The 18,844-nt window shown below is 61.8% G+C and overlaps 2 protein-coding genes across 9 annotated transcripts; one reads left to right on the top strand and one right to left on the bottom strand.

Moving 5' to 3' along the window:
* The first annotated feature begins 173 nt into the window (after nucleotides 1–173).
* LOC131666462 (glycine receptor subunit alpha-2) lies at nucleotides 174–4,667 on the top strand. 3 transcript variants are annotated; one of them, XR_009302095.1, is made up of 7 exons: nucleotides 174–1,140; nucleotides 1,251–1,391; nucleotides 1,771–2,264; nucleotides 2,332–2,643; nucleotides 2,726–2,922; nucleotides 2,994–3,316; nucleotides 3,388–4,667. XR_009302095.1 is itself a non-coding variant. In XM_058939134.1 (6 exons), exons 1-6 carry the CDS (start codon nucleotides 1,064–1,066, stop codon nucleotides 3,186–3,188), a joined length of 1,416 nt encoding a protein of 471 aa, XP_058795117.1. In that variant the 5' UTR covers nucleotides 174–1,063; the 3' UTR covers nucleotides 3,189–4,667. The 3 variants fall into 3 exon arrangements, 2 of the variants coding, with proteins under 2 accessions (XP_058795117.1, XP_058795118.1); XM_058939134.1 differs by having other exon boundaries at nucleotides 2,994–4,667; XM_058939135.1 differs by lacking the exon at nucleotides 1,251–1,391 and having other exon boundaries at nucleotides 2,994–4,667.
* A 188-nt stretch (nucleotides 4,668–4,855) lies between these two features.
* Nucleotides 4,856–18,705, bottom strand: LOC131666461 (potassium voltage-gated channel protein Shal). 6 transcript variants are annotated; one of them, XM_058939127.1, is made up of 7 exons: nucleotides 17,340–18,705; nucleotides 14,637–14,799; nucleotides 13,981–14,169; nucleotides 13,747–13,899; nucleotides 12,336–12,413; nucleotides 8,856–9,161; nucleotides 4,856–8,752 (listed from the first exon to the last, which is right to left on the bottom strand). In XM_058939127.1, the coding sequence occupies exons 1-6, from the start codon at nucleotides 18,452–18,454 to the stop codon at nucleotides 8,964–8,966; spliced, it is 1,896 nt and encodes a 631-aa protein (XP_058795110.1). In that variant the 5' UTR covers nucleotides 18,455–18,705; the 3' UTR covers nucleotides 4,856–8,752; nucleotides 8,856–8,963. The 6 variants fall into 6 exon arrangements, with proteins under 6 accessions (XP_058795110.1, XP_058795109.1, XP_058795116.1 ...); XM_058939126.1 differs by lacking the exon at nucleotides 12,336–12,413 and adding an exon at nucleotides 10,320–10,418; XM_058939133.1 differs by lacking the exon at nucleotides 12,336–12,413 and having other exon boundaries at nucleotides 4,857–8,752.
* Between the last annotated feature and the right edge of the window lie 139 nt (nucleotides 18,706–18,844).

Here is an 18,844-nt window from a genome sequence, read left to right as displayed (position 1 = left end):
TGAGTGCAGCATCGCACTGGCATATAATGATCGATAGCCGGACAAAGCGGGAGAAAGGCAGTCGGCTCAATTGGGAGGCTCAATGCGCGGCAGCGCTGGCGGAAAAAATTGAGGGGAGCGGCGGGGGGGCAAAGGGGATGGGCGAGGGGCGGCCTAAAAATAGAAAACGCCGGTAATAGCGGTGGCGGCGGCACTTCACCGCAGTGCTTTCGTTAAAAATGAACGAGCGCGGCTCGGTGACCCGAAAGGAGCGACGCCGAGGGAGCCGCGGGACCCCCGATCGATCCACCCCGCCGACGTCTCAGGCCGACAGCCGGCAAGCGCCGAGCGCCCGCAGCGGCCGCCGGCAAAGTCGCGCGCTCGCTTGTCCGCCGCCGCCGCCGCCGCCGCCGCCGCCTCCACCGACCCCCACCGCGACGCGGCCGACCGCGCCGGGCGTGATGATCCGCGCAATTGGCTTCGCAGCCCTAACCCCATTAACGCGGCACTGCAATCGAGCAGCCGCGACGGACCACCGGCGACGCCGATCCGCGACGGGCCGCGGGGACCGCCACGAGGAGCAGCAGCGGGCCAGCGCCGCGAGCCGACGACCCGGCGCGCCGCGAGCCGACGACCCGGCGCGCCGCGCGCGATCGGCCGGGGCCGGGCCGAGTCCGAGCGCCGAGCCGCGCGGCCGCGGATCGGCGGCGATTGACGGCCGCGGTGGCCGGCGCGATCGGCCGGCGGCGAGTCGCGCGCAGCGATGAGCGCGCCCGTCGATGAGAGAGTAGTAGGGCTTAATCAGTTCGTCGATAGGGAAATTGGCTTAGGCGCGGGGTGGGGGCCGATTTTCCGCGATCGCACGCGCACCCCCGCCACTGGCGCGGCAGTGCGAGCCTGCGACGATGCCCGGCGGGCGCGACTCGGCCCGGCCTGACCGTTGATCGCCCGTCCTCGCGCCCTCGTCGAGCAGCATGGGGCCCAGTGCGGCCGAACGGCTGGCGCGCCGACGCCCGGCCCGCGGAGCCGCGCGCCAGTGGTAGAGCCGCGCGCCCGGTCGGCCCGCGCGAGCCGAGCGCCCAGGATGCCGCGGAGGCGCTCGCTGGCGGTGCTCTGCTGCTACCTGTACACGCTGCTGGACATGGCGGCGCTGCACTACCCGTGAGTAGACGTCGTCGAGCCCCAGGGTCGACCGCCCAGGCGCGCCGCGCGCACTGCGCCTGCACCGCTCTAACTCTGGCCTCTTCTCTTGCGTGCCGCGCGCCCGCCAGCGACAGAGTCTGCGAGGCCGTCCTCTCCACGCAGCTGGAGGCTTGGCACCTTAGCTTCGATAGCCTCGGCTCCAGTCGCACTATTCGGCTCTCGGCCTCGATGAGAAAACGCGACTACCGCTTTTTCCCCAAGATCGCCAGGTAAAACTCTTCTCACATGGCATTTGCTCGGCGCGCTCCGACGCGGGCCCCCCGCGGCCGCCGCCAGCGCGACGGTCGCTGGGCGGCGGCCGCGAGCGGCCGAGCGACGGCAGGTAGGCAGCAGGGAGGGAGCAAAGACCGTTGTCGGATGAACTTTAGGGTATGCACAGCACGAAGTCCTCTTATGGCTTCTCCCTTCGGATATTGCTGTTTCATCGGAATCGCTAATATTCGATCGACGTCTGCCTGTAGCGGCTCGCTCGCGCGCACTCGCGGGGGCGCTCGCGGAAGCGGGGCGCGCAGGCGGTCGGGCGCGCGGGCGCGCGGGCGGACGGGCGGGCGGGCGGCTCGGCTACAGGGCCGGAGGGGCCTGTTGCAGGGACGGCGGCGCCGACAGCGAGGACTACGGGCGCACGGAGGTGTCGCTCTCGCTGCGGGACATACTGCCGCTCAACCCGAAGAACTACGACAAGCACCGAGCGCCCAAGTACCTGGGCCAGCCGACCATCGTCTACTTCCACGTGACGGTGCTGAGCATCGACTCGATCAACGAGGAGTCCATGACCTACGTGGCCGACATCTTCCTGGCGCAGAGCTGGCGCGACTCGCGCCTCCGGCTTCCCGAGAACATGTCCGAGGAGTACCGCATCCTCGACGTCGACTGGCTGCACAACATCTGGCGGCCCGACTGCTTCTTCAAGAACGCCAAGAAGGTCACCTTCCACGAGATGTCCATACCCAACCACTACCTCTGGCTCTACCACGACAAGACGCTGCTCTACATGTCCAAGCTCACGCTCGTGCTCTCCTGCGCCATGAAGTTCGAGTCCTACCCGCACGACACGCAGATCTGCTCGATGATGATCGAGAGTCGTGAGTATCGACGCCCCCCGGCCAGCCGCTCGACGCTCACGCTGGCGCCCCGATTCCGATTCCGCAGTGTCGCACACCACGCAGGACCTCGTGTTCATCTGGAACCTGACCGATCCGCTGGTCGTCAACCCCGAGATCGAGCTGCCGCAGCTCGACATCGCCAACAACTACACCACCGACTGCACCATCGAGTACTCCACCGGCAACTTCACCTGCATCCAGATTGTGTTCAACCTGCGGCGCCGCCTCGGCTACCACCTCTTCCACACCTACATACCCTCGGCCCTCATCGTCGTCATGTCGTGGATCGCCTTCTGGATCAAGCCCGAGGCGATACCCGCGCGGGTCACCCTCGGCGTCACCTCCCTCCTGACCCTCGGTGAGCAGCTCCGCGCCGCGGCTCCCCGTTTGCCCCGGCCGCCCGCGCCAACTACTCCCGCGCTCTCTCGCTCTGGTTTCAGCCACCCAGAACACCCAGTCGCTGCCGCCCGTCTCCTACGTCAAGGCCATCGACGTCTGGATGTCCTCGTGCAGCGTCTTCGTCTTCCTGTCGCTCATGGAGTTCGCCGTGGTCAACAACTACATGGGGCCGGTGGCCACCAAGGCGATGAAGGGCTACTCCGACGAGGACCTCCGCGAGGCCATCGACGAGTTCAAGGTGAGTCGGGCGAACGGCGCGGCGGCGGCCATCGCCGCGAACCTCCTCTCAAGCGACGCCTTCGTTGGCAGACGCCGATCAGGGGAGCAGCGGCCGACTCGGAGCGCAGAGGCAGCCCCTCCAGGAGCCAGGCAGCCCAGTCGCCCCAGTACGACACCTGCTGCGAGGGTCGCGCCACTGCCATCTACATCGACAAACTCTCGCGCTTTCTCTTCCCCTTCGCCTTTCTCATTCTCAACGTCGTCTACTGGAGCACCTTCCTCTGATTCGACGCGCGCGTTTGACGCTGCTCCAGCAGCAGGACTCTTCGCCGCCCATCGGTGTCCAACGAATCGAACGGCTGTTGTTCGCCTATCTTGACCTCCTCGGCTCGGATTTCGGTGGCGCTGGAGCTGTAAGTGTTTGCGGTGATTCGTTGTCTACAAGTCGACTGCTCGAACGCTCATCAATTTTGTTCTATTGCAGTCGTAGTTCCGAGTGGATTCTATCGTCGATGAGAAGCGCCTGGCTTTTCTCGAATCGCAAAAATCACAAACGACCACAAACCTACGATTGCAACGGAACGAAACTGCTCGAACGATTAGTTCGTTGAAAAACAAAAAAATTGATGCGAGCACCTATCAGCTTGGCGCCATCGGGACTCCAGTTGTGGAGGTCAAAGTAGATGGAAAACACCTATCCCTCGATAGGTAGAAAGCTCAACCTGCTCCTAGACTACGCCGCGAGCTATTAGCAGTCGGGTCAGCGCCCCCACATGGTACCGTGTCCTCCGTCACACATCCCTTTCGAGTTTCCGTCTGGCTTAGTTTTGCGGCATCGTCAACCGATCAATTTGCGCGTTCCGGACTAACGTTGTCGCGTCGTCGCCTACCCCCGTCCACCCGGGCGTGAAATTCCCGAGCGCGCCGTGCTCGTACGTCGAATTCACGCGACGAGCCAGCCAGCGCGCGGTGTATCGGCCGAGCTGTGCATAATTCGAACGCCAGGAGCGCTGGCTTATCGTCCGGCTTTGTCTGCTGTCGGGGCACAGCGTCACTTAAGTCGGAGGCGCCGGCGGCTCCGCCGGGAGCGCGACGCGCCGAGCGGGCGTCTTTTCTAGCCGTATCGCCGTCGACCATTTGAACGGAGTGTCGCGGCATTGTCGACGAGCACGAGATCGCTGAAAAAGACGCTCGCCTCGCGAACTTCCGAATGACACGCTCCGAAATTGATTGAGCGACGTCCGGCCACTCATCCGGCGTTTATCGATGTCACTTGTCGTTCACTTCAATATTATACGACTGTTTGGAAATCGAAATTTATTATTTGTCGTGTCAAATTTTCTTTCGGCGGAATATGATACGGAATACGATAGTACGGAAATTCATTGAAAACCAAAATCTTTCGGATTTCCCGTAGATTTTGCACGAATTTGGCATCCAAACGGCTGCGCTGAAATAACGATTGCACTGATAATTGTTGGAACAAACGATAGCTGCAAAAATGTATCCTTCGTACAATTTACTATTCTCATACTGGCCGATCCTATATGCCCCCCCCCCCCTCTTGGCAGAATATGCATTGCCGATTCATGAGTTGAGCTGCACCTTTTATATGTCAGTTCTTTTAGTCATTGTTATACCGTTTAGGTACTACGATTGCAATTTGTTGATTCGCAATAGATAAAGAGTCGAGAAAAGCGACGATTGCGACAATGTATAGATTTGAGAAAATATAAGATTTGTACTTACCCTGTTGCGTTAGCGATACACGTAAAACTGCGCTCGCAGTAATTGAAAGTAAGTTAGCGCTTAATTGCCAGGAATAGTCTACGTATCAGGAAGGTTTACGTTTAGTTTGTCACGGTTGAAGCGTTGAAAGGTAGAATAACAAGAGAAACAAGAACAAGACGTTTGAATAAAGAGAGTTGTTCTTTTTTTTTTTTAAATTTATTATTACTTCATTCATATACTCATCTTGTCTTTCGACATAAGCTTTGATAATAAATATACTTTTTATCTGGTTTTGCATTCTCAAACTTCTTTTCATTCGCCAACGAAATGCCGGAGGATCGTGCCTGGCCGCACTTCTCGCGGGCTAATAACTGTTAATGCAACCGGACGCCGATATGATCGAGCTACAATTTTCACTTGTTCGCAATCCAGACAATCTCAACCAACGCATCCGCCGGTCGGACTGCGCTTGCGAGCTCCCGGCCGTGAAGTCTGCGCGGTTGGTGCATCGCGCGCGCGTCCCGCCGGCCAACGCGTACCTTACTTCTCTCGCGGAAGTTCGCGCCGACGTGTCTGCCGTTGGTTGCCCTTGGAATCGCCTCGATTGGCCGCCGTAAATTGCCACGTCGATAACAATCATAGTCGTTGCGCGCGCCCGAGTGGCTCGCGAAGTGCGCAGCCGCTCCGTGAAAATATATATAGATTTCTCGTGTTTGAGTCATTGGTCCGAAATTACGAGTGTGTTGACGCCGGCCGATCGAAGCGACCGTCAATCGACACGCGAGCTTGAACGAAACGCGCGCGGGCCAATTTGCCGCTCTGCCCCCTCGCGCTCGGTGCGCTGCACCGTTCTCTCGACTTCGTTCTCGCACTGTCACACGGTTTTCGCTCCTCTCCGCGCTTTATTGCATCGGCTCTCATCGAGGATTTATCATTTGGCTCTAAGGCTACGACGCACCACGTGCGAATTTATTTCTATGTGTGTGTGTATATATATATATATATTTTTTTTTCTCTCACTCTATCTCTCTTCCACCACGAAAAATGAACACTCTATTATATATCATTCAGTTTTGTGTTTGTCTTACGTAATGTTCTTATTTTCAATAGTACTCGCAAAAGTCGACGAGGTATCTGCACTAATTATACATTTGTTTTTACTTTTACTTTTTTTACGATTATTATTTTTCACTCTCTCTCTCTCTCTCTCTCTCTCTCTCTCACAATCTGGATTTCATTGTTTTTCGCGTTCGCTATTCCGCTCTGCTCGGCCAATCTCTACCCGCGCACCGATCCTCGCAATCATATACCAAGTATCTGCTTCGGTTTCCTTTCTTTCAACGGGTGTATAAGTAACAGTGAATGCCCAACGAGGGAGGAAGATTTATTCGCGCGTAACGACAGGCAGGTAATAACGAGTACAGCGAGACTTTGCCAAGAACGGACAGCCGGGCGAATCGGTAAACGAAAGAGTGGCTTTTGGTCTGCAATGGAAACTGGCTTGCAAAAGCAATGGAACTTCTTTCAGTCTAGCCTAGTCGCGAAGGTAAGTCCAGGACGAGAAGGAACGAGATAGGCAGTGGGCGCGTGCGAAGAAAACGTGCGAGAGCCCGGAGAATCGGACAGGGTCGGGTCTCGGCTCGACGCCCGCCCGTAAATGGCATATGATCGCTGGTCCTCCCCCCCCCCCCCCCTACCTCCCCAGAGCTGCACAGTCTACGTGTTTAATTCTCGAAAATTGGCAGTTTTACGGTAGTTCATTTGAAAGACTCGCGTTGTTCATTGTGACCGCGCGTTGCTTTGCTGCTAAGCAAACGATACCTAGAGATAAACTATACTCGTGTTGTCTGTCGACTCGACTCGTCGGCGAGTCTTCCAATTCGCAGCGACTCGCAGTCGCGGTGTACGTATACAGTCAGCGCGCCCACGACTTATCCCGACTCGGTTCAATATTTGCTTCTTGTCTGCGTTGCCTTTGAATTCGCTCGGATGCCTGGTCGTCGGTGATTCGTTCTGGTGGCCGTTGGATCGGCATCCAACGACGGCACTGCACTTTCCCATTGTATTCCGGTTCCGTCCACAAAAGCAATGCCCGTGTGTACGATTACTATATTCTTTTGCAGTTCTGGTTCAATGAAATCAGCTTCCGTTGTATTCCTGCATTAATTCTAATTGGATATCGCCGATTCGCGCGGAACGACTCTTACGATAAATAATTCTTTGCTCCACTTAAGGCTTATTACTCTGTTAAAAATTCGACGAGGATACATTATACGTAATTATTACATAGTAATTCTTTGTCTCTCTTTTCGTACGCCTTACATGTAGGAATGTGGAAGAGGAATTGAGTTTCTTTATTCGTCGAACGACGGCTCCATTTTTGTTATTCGTTCGCATCGTGTGGAGACACTCGAACGACACAAATGCTACGAAACGCGCTTCAGTCGAACTCCAGAGCTGTACTGGCGATATGCGACTCGTCGAGCGATCTTCTTGCTTCTCATTCTGACTGACGCTTACCCCCGAGTCATTTGCAACTTCAATCGAATGGACAACAGACTCGTTCGTGAACAACCTCTACTCTCGTTTTTCTTCCGTTTGTGTGTTTTCTCCCCCGCCCCATTCCCCCTTCTGTTTCTCTCTCTCTCTCTCTCTCTCTCTCTCTCTCTCTCTCTATCTCTTACCGTTCGTTTATCTAAACTCGCCCGCGTTCCCGTGAAATTCACCTTGCGTTCCGACTTGTCGCGCAGCTCGTGCCAACGGCAGTTCTCCACACGCGAGGTGGCAGCTTCGTTCGCGCGGGCGTGTTCGAGTCGCGAACGGCGGTGGCGAGCGAGCGACGTGTTTGGTAGCGGCTCGACGATTCGTCTACGGAAAGTCGAGTGGAATCACGTTGAGTGGCGTAGACGAGGCGATCGTAGCAAAGAGGCAACGCGAGTACGGCAGCGGCGTCGCGTCACGCGGACTAAACTTGGACTGCGTGTATCCGTGTGTGTATGCATATACATATATATATTCATACACGTATACGTGTATATATGTATATATATGTACTTTATGTACAATATTCATTTGTCTCGTAGTACAACGGGCGCCGCTCGCACGCGGGCTTGCAGCTATCCGCACGCGCGTGCGCGGTGTGCCGAGTCGTCGTCCGGGCACGCGATCGTCGACGAAACTCGCCGAGGTGTGCAGTCGGACGAGCGAGCGACGCGAGGGCTACGTAACGCGGACGCCGCGCACTCTTGACACACTTAAGTGGTATATACGAGCCGCGCAAGCGCGAAGTTTGAAAGAACGAGGGCATCTGCTTACTTAATAATTACATAGGTACTTTCACGCTTGCTCTCTTTCGCGCACGCACGCACGCGCGCGAACGAGAGCCCGAGTTGTCCTTGCCTTCTCTCCTCTCCTCTGCGCTTCGTTTCCTGTCGTCTCTTCCTTCGCCGCGCGCCCGGCGCGTCGGATCGAACGGTGGATCGCGGCAGTCGACGGCCGAGCGTGTCGCTGCGCCAAGCGGTCGAGGAGCTTGGCGCTCGTCCAAGGCCGCTGCTCGACGACAACCCACGCGCGACGCACACGACCACCGCCTCTGCGCTTCGCCTACCTATCGGCTATCCGACCGCGCGTGCTCACAGAAGGCAATTTCCAAAAGTCCAAGACCGAGTTGGTCCGACTGGCGGCGGCCTTGGCGTTTGGTCGCTTGCCGCGCGGGACACCGTCGACTCCGTTCCCTCCGTTCCCTCCTTCCGCGCTCTCCCGGGAGAGCACGGCCCGAAGCCGGCGGTCTCGGCTAGAAAAGAAAACCAGAGATCTGCAGTTCGAGCTGCCTTCCGTCCCTTCCCTATCTTCCCTGCCCTTGTCTTGCGTGGATGTAGGCGCGCCTGCGAATGGGTATGACGAGTGTCACGGTGTGTGAAGATCTGATCGACAGCAATTCGAATCGACATTGATTATCTATCTATCTAACTAACGAGCTATCTAGAGACCAGTGGTAGCAGCGGCGGCGGCGGCGGCGGCGGCAGCGGCGGCGGCGGCGGGTCCGAAGTAGCTCCGGCTCCTCGACGACGCACGAGCGCTCTCAGCCTCGGGCCCAACTGGGTCGACCGGCATCGCTGCTGCAAGCACAATTCGCCCGGTCGGCATTATTACCGTCAAATCGCGAGCGCGAGGGGGACGGGGGCGGGCGGGACGGCAAGCGGGACGAGGTCGCTCACTCACTTGCGGGCTCGTCGAGCCGAGAGCGGGCGGCGGCGGCGGCGGCGGCGTCGACGGCGGCTGCTGCGCTAGTGCTAGAGAGAAAAGTGAGAGTGCGGGCTGGAGGTCCGGCTAGGCGCTCTCGGCCAGCGGGGCCTGCTGCTGGTGGCCGCCGCTGGTCGCCGGGCTGCCGATGTTGGTCGTGGCCGAGTGACCGCTCTGTAGCTGCTGCTGCTGCTGCTGCTGCTGCTGCGTCGGCGTCGGCGACGGCACCGACAGCGGTCGCAGTGCCTGCATGTCGCAGCCGTGGGAGCCGCGCTTCTTTAGATCCTGCGAACAGTGGCCAATCTGTGACACGGCTGGAGCGGCGCGTCGCTGCGCCTCGCTGTCTCACTCACACGCCCAGTCCCGCGCTCACTGACTCGTCGCAAAAACTCATTCACTCGCTTGTCGGGGCTTGGGCTGCTCCGAGCCGAGCCGAGCGCGAGGCTCTGCTCGCCTCGTCGACCAGACCAAGCGCCACTCCGCTTTCTGCAGCGGGTCAGGCTGGCCGCATGCAACACACTACAGCACAGGCGGAAGCGCATGCACCGCGACAGGTGCGCGACAAGGCTCGGTCAGGCACTACGATCATTGCAAGCTATAGCATTCCACAATTCGGAGCTGCGATCTTCTACGCTGCTGGGAAGCGGCGAACGAAGGAGCGTGGATAAAGCCAAGGCCACGGGTGTGCTACGCTGCCGGGACTTTGCTGGTGGAGGCTCCGCGGAGTATACGCGCGGATGAAGGGAGGCAGGCAGAATGGGACGACGCGCAAGCGGCTAGTTGGCGAGGGCGATGCAGAAGCGATCGGGGCTGCAGCGACTGCGTGAGTATGATATCCGTCGACGTGCGACGCGCGACCACTACCTTTCGCGGGGCGACCGCCGCGCAAACATCTGCGCGAGGAGTCGCTCTATGCTCGGCGAAGCCTGTGTGCACGCGCGCCACGCTCTTACGTGAAAAAGAAAAAAAAAATATATATATATATATCTGTCCTACGGATCAACACTGTCTCTATCCCTCCTACGTGATGACGTGTAGTCTTGAACCTCGGCTAGATCCGTGGCTACTGGTGAACTGATCGCACACGCGCACCCTGCATCGAGAGCAGCAGTACAGCTTGCAGCACATAGAGTTACGTGAGAGTTGCGTGAGTGTGTGCGCGTGCGCGCGTATGTGTGTGTCTGTGGGTATGGTTGCTCAACACTGAATATGCGTACTGAGTCAGAGGTACGTATAAGTTGGAGGTCTCGCGTGAAGATTATGCGTGTAGACATCGAGAGGCAGATATCGAGCGCTATATACGACACACGTCCAAGTCGAGAGACAAGTGTGCGCGCACATCGCCGGCGGCTGCGTGGCTCGCTGGCGCGAGCTGACGGCCGCGCGGACGGTGCCCGGGCGGGTGGGTGTCTGGGGGAGGGGGGACGTTCGGAGGCCGGTTACCTTGGTCCTCACTCGGATGCGGTCGTCGTAAACGAGCACCATTCGGTCCTGGCTGGTCTGGAGCTGGCTGGCGCTCAGCTCGGTGAGGCAAGCGAGGCTCTACCGGTGCCCACACGTCGAGTAGAGCAGCCGTGCGCCGATAAACAAACACACACACACACACAACATATTTCTTTTGGGTCGTTTGTTTTTTATTGTTTTTTTTTTTTCTTTTTGGTTTTGTTTTTTCTTTATTTTATCTTCTCTGCTTGCGACCGGGACGCCGCGCCGAGTCGAAGAATATCGCGAGCGCTGCTCCCCGACAAGCCGCGAGCTTGCGATTCGATCGCACCCGCCGATCGCGCGCTACCAGACTACAGCTACGCTACCAGACGGCAATAATAGTTGCGAGTACAGCTGGATGGCCGGATGAACGGTGGGCGTGTACGTGCATGTTTGGAGTGTGCGTTGGGGGAGGCGAGCGATTGATGTATACTAGCGAGCATCGCCGTGCCAGCTCGGCTCAAGTTGCGCACGTGCAAGAGGGCTCGCCGAGACCCTCGGCGAGCGTATGCAGACTCTCCGGAGAGCGAGAGAGAAAGAGAAAGAGACGTGTAAAGAGCTAGAGAGGGGTGAAAGAGAAAGAGAGAGAGAGAGAGAGAAAAAGAGAAAGAGAAAGAGAAAGATATCGCGAGAACGAGAACTGCGGGGTGTGCGTGCGTGCCTGTGGGCGGGCTGGCGGAGGATGGTGAACTGACTATTGCGCTAGCGATGCTGGATTCGGCTGTGCTCGGATGCGGACTCAGAACGAGGCCTCGACGAGGTAGGTTTGGTCGGCGCCGGTGGCCCCCTGACTGCTCGACGGCTGGCCGAGCTTGAGCGTCGCCGCCGCCGTCGCCGTCGTCGCGGGCGATGCCTCGGCTGCCGCCGACTGCTGCTGCTGCTGCTGCTGCTGCTGGCCCGGCGCGCCCGTCACGCTCGCCGTCCTGGCAACCCTTGTCGCCGGGATGTACTGGCTGTAGGCTTGCTGAAAAATCCACAAGCACAATGCAGCCCCGCCGACGGCACTAACTGGCACCACCGCAACTGGCGAGCTGCGACCGAGACGCCCGCGCGACCATAGCTATGTAGCCCCGCGACGCGAGCTGCAGCCTACGACTATGCGTCTACGTCTGGTCCCGCGGGTGCGCTGTGCAAGTACCAAGTACTCGATCTGCAGTGGCTCTATCCTACGTGCCTAAGCAAGCCGGTCTGCCGCGTCGCGTCGGTCCGGGATCGTGCGCGCGCCAACGGATCGGCTCGTGTGCGCGCGAGACTGGTAGCCGCTCGGCACGGGGGAGGGGGCTGTGTCGATCGCCTTCGTGTTTGCGTATGTGGAGTCGCGCGTGTCGTTCAACAGCTACTGGCCAGGGGTAGAGATCGAGCAGTAATCGTCGAGCTTGCTGTCTTTGTTCTATATACAGTTGTTGAATATTGAGTTATGACATGAATCACATGTATATACGTATTGTTATATATATATATATATACTGTAGCTGATGTGGTACGAAACATACGACTAACTAACACTTATGATTGCGGCGTCGGCGCTCGGGTTTAGCTTTGTACAGAGTCGACTCGACTGTCGCCGAGATCGCTCGCCGGCCAATGGAGTGAAAAGCAGCGAGCCATGTACTTGGAGCGCCGTTCGATTCGAGTACACATTTACGGGCGGGCAGGCAGCCGCGAGGAGCTCCAGGTCCAGCTCGACGAGCTCGATCGCCGCGCGGACGCGGCTCGAGTCGCTCGCGACGGAGCACTCGGACCGCGGCCACTCGCCACGAGGAGATGGAGAGCTTGGAGCTTCGTCGGCGCTACCGTGCCGCCGCTCGGTTGCAGTACTGTACAGCCATTGTAGAGGGCAGCTAGGGGGGCGGGGGCAGGGGCAGGGGCTGGGGGGTCGGAAACGCAAATCGTGTCGGGACAACAGCACACTCAAGTACGTATACGATAGGTTGCGAGGGTAAAGCCGAGTGGCTCGGTTCTACTTGCTCTTGCCTGGCTTTTCGTCTGGAGCGGATGAGCCAGCTGACTCGTGGCCGCTGCGGCCGATTCTCGCTGCTGGCGCTGCCTTACCTAGTCCCCACACAAAGTTGCCCAGGTTACTCGCCGCTCGGCCTTTCCTTGCTCTTTCTCTCTCCGTGGCGTCGGCGCGCGGCGAGACCAAGCGCAGACTTCCCGGACGTGCGGCGAGCGCGAGTCGCGGCGCGTCGGGGCTGTCGCTCGAGCTCGCGCGCGTTACGGCAGCCTCGAGGATACGGGCGTTCGTCGCGGCGCGTCCGTCCCGTCGCGAACCCTCCGCCATGCCGCCAAACGCGTTTTATCGGGAAAAAAAATCTCAGCATCCCACTCGCAGAGAAAGAAAAAAACAACACGCGCGTTCGATTGACGTGCCCACACCGGCAGACGGCGTTCCATTGACGATCTCATTTTTATCGCGATTCACTTTCGAGCGCGCACGCGGTCGATGCAAGTGCGCGGCAGCGGCAGCGCGTCCATACGTTCAGCGAGCTGCCAACTCGTAACAATTGGTTGACGGTCGAGACCGCATAAGAGCGAGCCTGCTTACATGCCGTCGAGATCCAATCTTGGCCGACGGACGCGATTCTCGTTCGCTCGACGGCCGCGTTCCAATACAACGATAACAAAGTCTGTCGGCTCGCTCGATCGTTGCCGGGCTGAATGCGCAGAGCGGACGGTGACCGCGCCTGGAATGTGTACACGGACTCGGACGAGTAGCGTCGCGCGGTGCGGAACGCTCGGTGGCGCTTACGCGGCGTTCGCAGCGCTCTCGGGAACGCGATTATCGACGGGAAGCGGCAGACGAAGGCGAGGGGTGCGGCAGGGTGGGCCGTTCCATTTTCCCGCTTCCGTGCAATTTGGCACGCGCGCGCGCGCGCGATTCCTCGATCTGGCGACGATCGAGCGCTCTCGGGCCGTCGACGCGAGCTTGATTGGCGCCGGGCCTCGGCCGAAGCCTCCCGGAGCTTCGTCGAGCGGCGGCCGGCCCGGAAATCGCAGTTGTCGGCGCAGGGCGCGAGTGCGCGACCCGTCGGAACGCCGCTCACTCGAAGCTCGGCATTGCCGCCACCGTGTCCGTTTAGCTGGCGCGATCGGCCAGCAAACGCAGATAATCAGATCGGAGAGCAGACGGGTGTGCAGGTGGTCGGCTGATCGCGGGGAAAGAAGCGGGGAGCGAGCGTCGGCCGGCCAGCGCGGGCGGCTAGACGCGCGTCTCGCTGTAGCCGCCGAGCGCCGGGCGACTGAAGGCCACGCTGGGCAGGCGGGCCAGCTCGTCCTCCCCGGGCAGGGCGGCGGTGGCGGCCGGGCGGTCGGCAGGCCCGAGGAGGCCGGCCGTGGGCTCGGCGATCGAGGTGCTCGAGGCGGCGAGGATCCGCCGAGCGCCTACCTGGTAGCGTTGCGGATAGCAGCGGCCGCAGCACTGGGCCAGCAGGCCGCCGCGGGAGGCGGTGCTGTGCGCCGGCGAGGTCAGCGGCGAGGGCGAGCCCGGCCTCTTGGGCGCGCCGTTGAACGGCACCTCCATCTCCACGAACTCGCGGTCCTGCGGGCAGAAGCACGTTGGCTGACGGCGTTGGCGGCGCCCCCCACCCCCCCATCCCCGCTCCCTACCCGCCCTACTCACCGTGGTTTTCTCCAGGCAGCGCAGCAGGTGGTGGTGCTGCAGCTCGAATATGTCCTCCTGCCTGTACGACTCGTCCAGCTCCAGGCCGCTCTCCTGGGCGGCCAGTCGCGCCTCCGCGGCCTTCTTCTTGCTCACGAACGCCGCGCCGCTCGACGCCTTGGCGATCCGGATGCGCGCCAGTCTCGCTTTCTGCAATGAGGGACAGTGGCTTTAGCCCGAGAGGGCCGGCGACGCGAGCCGGCCGACGCACGAGAGAGGCAAGCGCCGCGGACGAAGGATAACGCTGGGCGCGCGCAGCCGAGCCGAGTAATGAGAGCGAAGGGCCGAGTCGCGACGAGCCGCCACTAGACAAGACGCTCGCGGCTCTCGGCCGGATTGGCTCTCGCCGCGCGAGCTGTGGCTGCTTCACTTTAACGAGGCGCGCTGCGCGGCGCACGAGAGACGACGACGCCGACAACGAGAGCGAGCCAGCAGCTCGCGCACGTACGGTGCGTCCGTCTGCAGCGTGGCTCGCGACCTCGTCAAAGCGGCGTTCGCGGTCCGTCCGTGGAGCGCCTCGGACGCGGGATCGACCGGCAAGGGTCGTCCAAGCACGCAAGCTTCGATGAACGGTCGTCGAGTGGCCAAATCCGACGAGCGAGGGGGCGGCTACGTACCCTCTGCGCTTTCCTCTTGTCGGCTCGCTGGTTCTGATGGTAGATGCGGCTGAAGTTACTGACGATGACGGGCACGGGTAGGGCGATCACCAACACGCCGCTCAGCGAGCAGACTCCGCCGACGATCTTGCCGGCTATCGTCTCCGGCACCATGTCGCCGTAGCTGCGAACAGTGAAGAGCATTAGGGACGCAGCCCTCGGATGGATCGGTTGCCCCACTCGATCGCGGCCGACCCGGCTCCTCGATCGGCGGCGGCCGCGCGTCGGCTCTGGAAATATGAGTCCCCGACCACGGCCTACTTGCGGCCGCAGCACGCTCATCTTCGACCTCTAGGCTAATCCCGTTTGCTCTCGTGCGATTTCACGCGCACGGCTTCCTCCCCCACGCGCTCGCCGCGACAATTACCGGAGGTTCGCGGCTATTTGTCGCGCGCTCGAGCCGACTTGACCTGTGCTATTACGGCCGAAGCCGGCCGCTCCTTCGCCGTCGACTGGCCGACGATATCTCCTAGCTCGATCGCTCGTCCTCGGCGAGACCTCGCTCCGCGATCAGTCCATCGTATTCTGACGTCGGCGACTTGGAATTCGTGCCTCGACCCCCAAAGTTCGACGAGCGCGGCCGCGCACTCGCTTCCGGCGAGCTTTACATCGAGGAATCATGGGATCGCCGCGCGAGGGTCCAGTGAAGCGAGGGAAATAAACGCGGACGTGGTATTCATCGAAAACCCGACGCGACGCTATATCGCGCATCTCGACCAACTGTCGCGAAACACCGATGAAACGAAAGCGCCAAGTTGTTTTGATTCAAACGACCGCAAAATTTCAGTCAGCGGCAGAGTGGGACTCTCCGAACAGATGGCACTTGGACGAAAGCCCAGGCTGGACGACGACCGTGGGGCCGTCAAACTGGAACGGAGCCAACCGCGCAAGAGCCGCGGCACGGTGCGCCGCCGTTGACGGCGCACCGTCGCACTTCGCGCGCGTGCATTCACGCGCGATGTTCCGCACCGGATCTCGGCCTTGGCTTGGCAATATTATCAACACGCTCTACCACGCTTGGAATCGCGCTCTATTTTTAGCCGTCAGTGCGTGTGCGCAACACTTCTCAAATCGCAACGCAACGCTCTCCTCCCGCGGACGCAGGATTCATGTTGATGTCTTCCGTTGACGAGGAGCACGACGACGTAGACGAAAATTGCGCTCGGCGACACTGCGCGAGGGAGGCCGCGAATCGACTCGACCGCCGAAGCGCGTGCGTCGGGTTCGAGTTGCGTTTGCCGTCCGCGCGAATCAACGTGCCAATACATCGGACGCGCGTCGGCGCAGGGTTGCGCGCGGCTGCTCCTCGCGACGATAACGACGCTCCAGGACGCGCGTACATCCGGAATAGATCGAGCGCCGACTACAGCCGCGTGACGCGTCGTGGTCGCGCTGGGGCACGTTCGTCCAGCGGTCTGCCGCACTGGCCACTGACCTCCGTCACTGGCGGCGAAGCAGCTCGCGCGCGCTAGCTCTCGGCTGGCGACCGACGCGATGCACGCGCCCGCGTCCGTCTGGCGTGCCTAGCGTGCGCTCGCTCGCCCATTGGTCAAGGCCCGCGCGGTAGTCAATCTCGAGCCCGGTAATGGCTCGTCCCGTCGCATTTCAACGTGCTTCCGCTCGGATTGATATCGCGCCGACACTCGGCCGGCCAGTCGCGCGGCGCTCCGGCGCGTGCAGTCGCTTCGCTCGGAGCCGCGCGGGTCCAGGCAGGCCGAGCCACGAACGATCAGCGACCCGTGCCGAACGATAGGTGCGACGCGGCGCGTGCCGCGAGAGCAATCGCTCGGCCCGCAAGCCAATGCGAGAGAGGGTTCAATCGATAGGGGCTGACACACATCCCGGCGAGTGGACTCGGTCTTTGGTCGGCGCTCGCGGCGTCTGGCGCTTCGGACGTAGCCGAAATAGCAACGGAGGACGCGTTACGGGGGAAGTGTGGGGGGGGGGGGACTACGCACTCGGGCGGTTTTCGGCGGGCGGACAGGAGGGGCCGCCGCCGCCGCCGCGGCCCCGCCCGAGGAGCCGCGGCGCCGTTGCCGTGGCCGGGAGCCCGGCGGACCGGGTGGCTCGGGTCGCGGGCGTCGGGCCTCCGGCGAAAGTGGGCTAGCGGGCTGGCTCGAGCCTCGCGCCGCTCCGCCGAGGCGTGCGAGTCACGTGAGCGCGGAGGCCACGGCGGCGCAATCGATACGCCGACACGCGCGCACGCGCCCCACGGCCGCGGGCCGCCCGCCGCGTAGTACGCGCCTCGCGGAGCGCGTTCGCCACGCGAGCCCCGCGCCGCCGAGGAGCAACGTTCTCGAGCGGCGCGCGCCTGGCCTCCTCTCCGTGGAGCCCGACGTCCGAAATAGACGCCGGCGCTGCAGCTGCCGCCGATGACGCGCGCGTCCTATATATGGCTCTGGCGGCCGCCAGGCCGGATTGTTTACGCCGACGGCTTGACGGCTCCGCCAGCCCGGGGTCGAGGGCGCGCCGGCCGAGCTCCGGTCGGCGGCGCGGCTCGCGGTTGGACCCAGCCGCGGCCGCGCTCAACCTGTTGCCGGCCACGGGGCCCGGAGCCGGCGGCGAACGGACTTGACCGAGTTGCGCGTGCTGCTGGCGCGGCGCGCCAGTGAACTGGGCGCGCTGACGTCAGCGCGCGCGACCGAGCGAGCCGACCGTACTCACCCGAGCGTGGTCATGGTGACAATGGTGTACCAGAAGGCGGCGGGGATGGAAGTGAAATTGGTGCCGTCGACGTTCTTCTCGGCGTAGAACATGACGGTGGCGAAGATGATGATGGCCATGGCGAGCGAGAAGACGAGGAAGCCGAGCTCGGAGGCGCACGACTTGAGGGTGTAGCCGAGGATGCGCAGGCCCTGCGAGTGCCGCGAGAACTTGAAGATGCGGAAGACGCGGAATACGCGCAGCGTGACGAAGGCCCCGCTGACGTCGTCGTTGTCGGTGATGCCGAGGCCGATGTAGTACGGCATGATCGCCACGACGTCGATCACCGACATAACCGAGCGCGCGAACTTGCAGCGCGACGGCGCGGCGAACAGCCGCAGCAGGTACTCCGCGGTGAAGATCATCACGCAGGCGGTGTCCAGGCAGAAGAAGACGATCTTGTAGCGCTCGCCGCAGCTGAGGGTGCCCGCGCGGCCCGGCCGGTTGCCGCACGGCACCGTCTCCACCACGTTGGCCAGCACCGACACGGCGATGAAGAAGCCCGTGACGTAGTAGAAGACCAGCGCCGCCGTGGAGATGTGCGGGTTCTGGAAGGCCCGCCACATCTTCTCGCGCAGGTCCGTCAGCTGCTGCAGCGCCTGCTCGCCGTTCTCGCTGAGCTTGTCGTCCATCAGCCGCTCGGCGTTCTCGCGCTTGCGGTCGCGGTAGTCCTCGTAGCAGCAGTCGCCGATGACGTCCGGCAGGATGCCGAAGAAGCTCAGCTCCTCGTCGTACGAGGTCAGGCACTCGTGCTTCGGGTAGTGCAGCTTGCCCGTGCGGTAGTAGTTGAGGATGTGCCGGAAGATGTCGGGGTCGCGGTCGAAGAAGTACTCGCGCGACTCCTCGTCGTAGAAGAACTCGCGCTCGTTGCTGCCGAGCAGCGTGTCCGGGTACTTCTCCAGGGTGTTGCGCCAGGTCTCGAAGCGCCGCCCCGACACGTTGATCAACAGCTTCTCGTCGTCGGCCTTGCGCCGGCCCTTGGGGATGGGCGGCGGGGGCAGCGGGTGCGTGGCGATGGGCACCCAGCCGATGGCCGCGGCCCGCGCGAACGGCAGCCAGGCCGCCACCGAGGCCATGTCCGCTCGCTGAGCGCTCTCGCGCGCCGCTGCTGCTGGCTCACGGGCGCGCCGACGGCGAGGCCGCGCGCTGCCCGGCCCCCGGGGCCGCGGGCCGCGCGCCCGGCGACGGCCCCGGCATGCGGCCCTCGCAGCCGCGCACCCCGCGCACTCGCTCGCCCCGGCTGCGCTGCTGCGTTCGCTCGCTCTGGCTGGCTGTCGCTGCGCTGCTCTGGCTCTCGCTCGCGGCTCGCCTCGTCGTCGGAGCAGCCCCGCGCTCGGACTGCCGCGTCGAGGCAGCGCCGCCGGAGCGCGGCCGGCCCCCACCCGCCGCGCGCCGCGCCGCCCCTCCAAGCCCCGTCGGCGCTCCGCTGGTGGCGGCCGCGGCGGCGGCGGCGGCGGCGGCGGCGG

The sequence above is a fragment of the Phymastichus coffea genome, unplaced genomic scaffold (genome assembly GCF_024137745.1).
Source record: "Phymastichus coffea isolate CEN01 unplaced genomic scaffold, Cenicafe_Pcof_1.1 PCOF00058, whole genome shotgun sequence".
Lineage (NCBI taxonomy): Eukaryota > Metazoa > Arthropoda > Insecta > Hymenoptera > Eulophidae > Phymastichus > Phymastichus coffea.
This window is presented reverse-complemented; position numbering and strand designations above follow the sequence as displayed.

What these genes read in the sequence shown, in the direction of transcription:
- LOC131666462 (XM_058939134.1), top strand. Translation starts at nt 1,064, where the DNA reads ATGCCGCGGAGGCGCTCGCTGGCGGTGCTCTGCTGCTACCTGTACACG. An exon ending in CTCGATGATGATCGAGAGTC is followed by an intron (nt 2,265 to 2,331) that starts GTGAGTATCGAC and finishes CCGATTCCGCAG; the next exon opens with TGTCGCACACCACGCAGGAC. An exon ending in AGGCCATCGACGAGTTCAAG is followed by an intron (nt 2,923 to 2,993) that starts GTGAGTCGGGCG and finishes CTTCGTTGGCAG; the next exon opens with ACGCCGATCAGGGGAGCAGC.
- LOC131666461 (XM_058939126.1), bottom strand. Translation starts at nt 18,454, where the DNA reads ATGGCCTCGGTGGCGGCCTGGCTGCCGTTCGCGCGGGCCGCGGCCATC. An exon ending in GCTGCCTGGAGAAAACCACG is followed by an intron (nt 13,900 to 13,980) that starts GTGAGTAGGGCG and finishes TTCTGCCCGCAG; the next exon opens with GACCGCGAGTTCGTGGAGAT. An exon ending in GCTATCCGCAACGCTACCAG is followed by an intron (nt 10,419 to 13,746) that starts GTAGGCGCTCGG and finishes GGGCACCGGTAG; the next exon opens with AGCCTCGCTTGCCTCACCGA.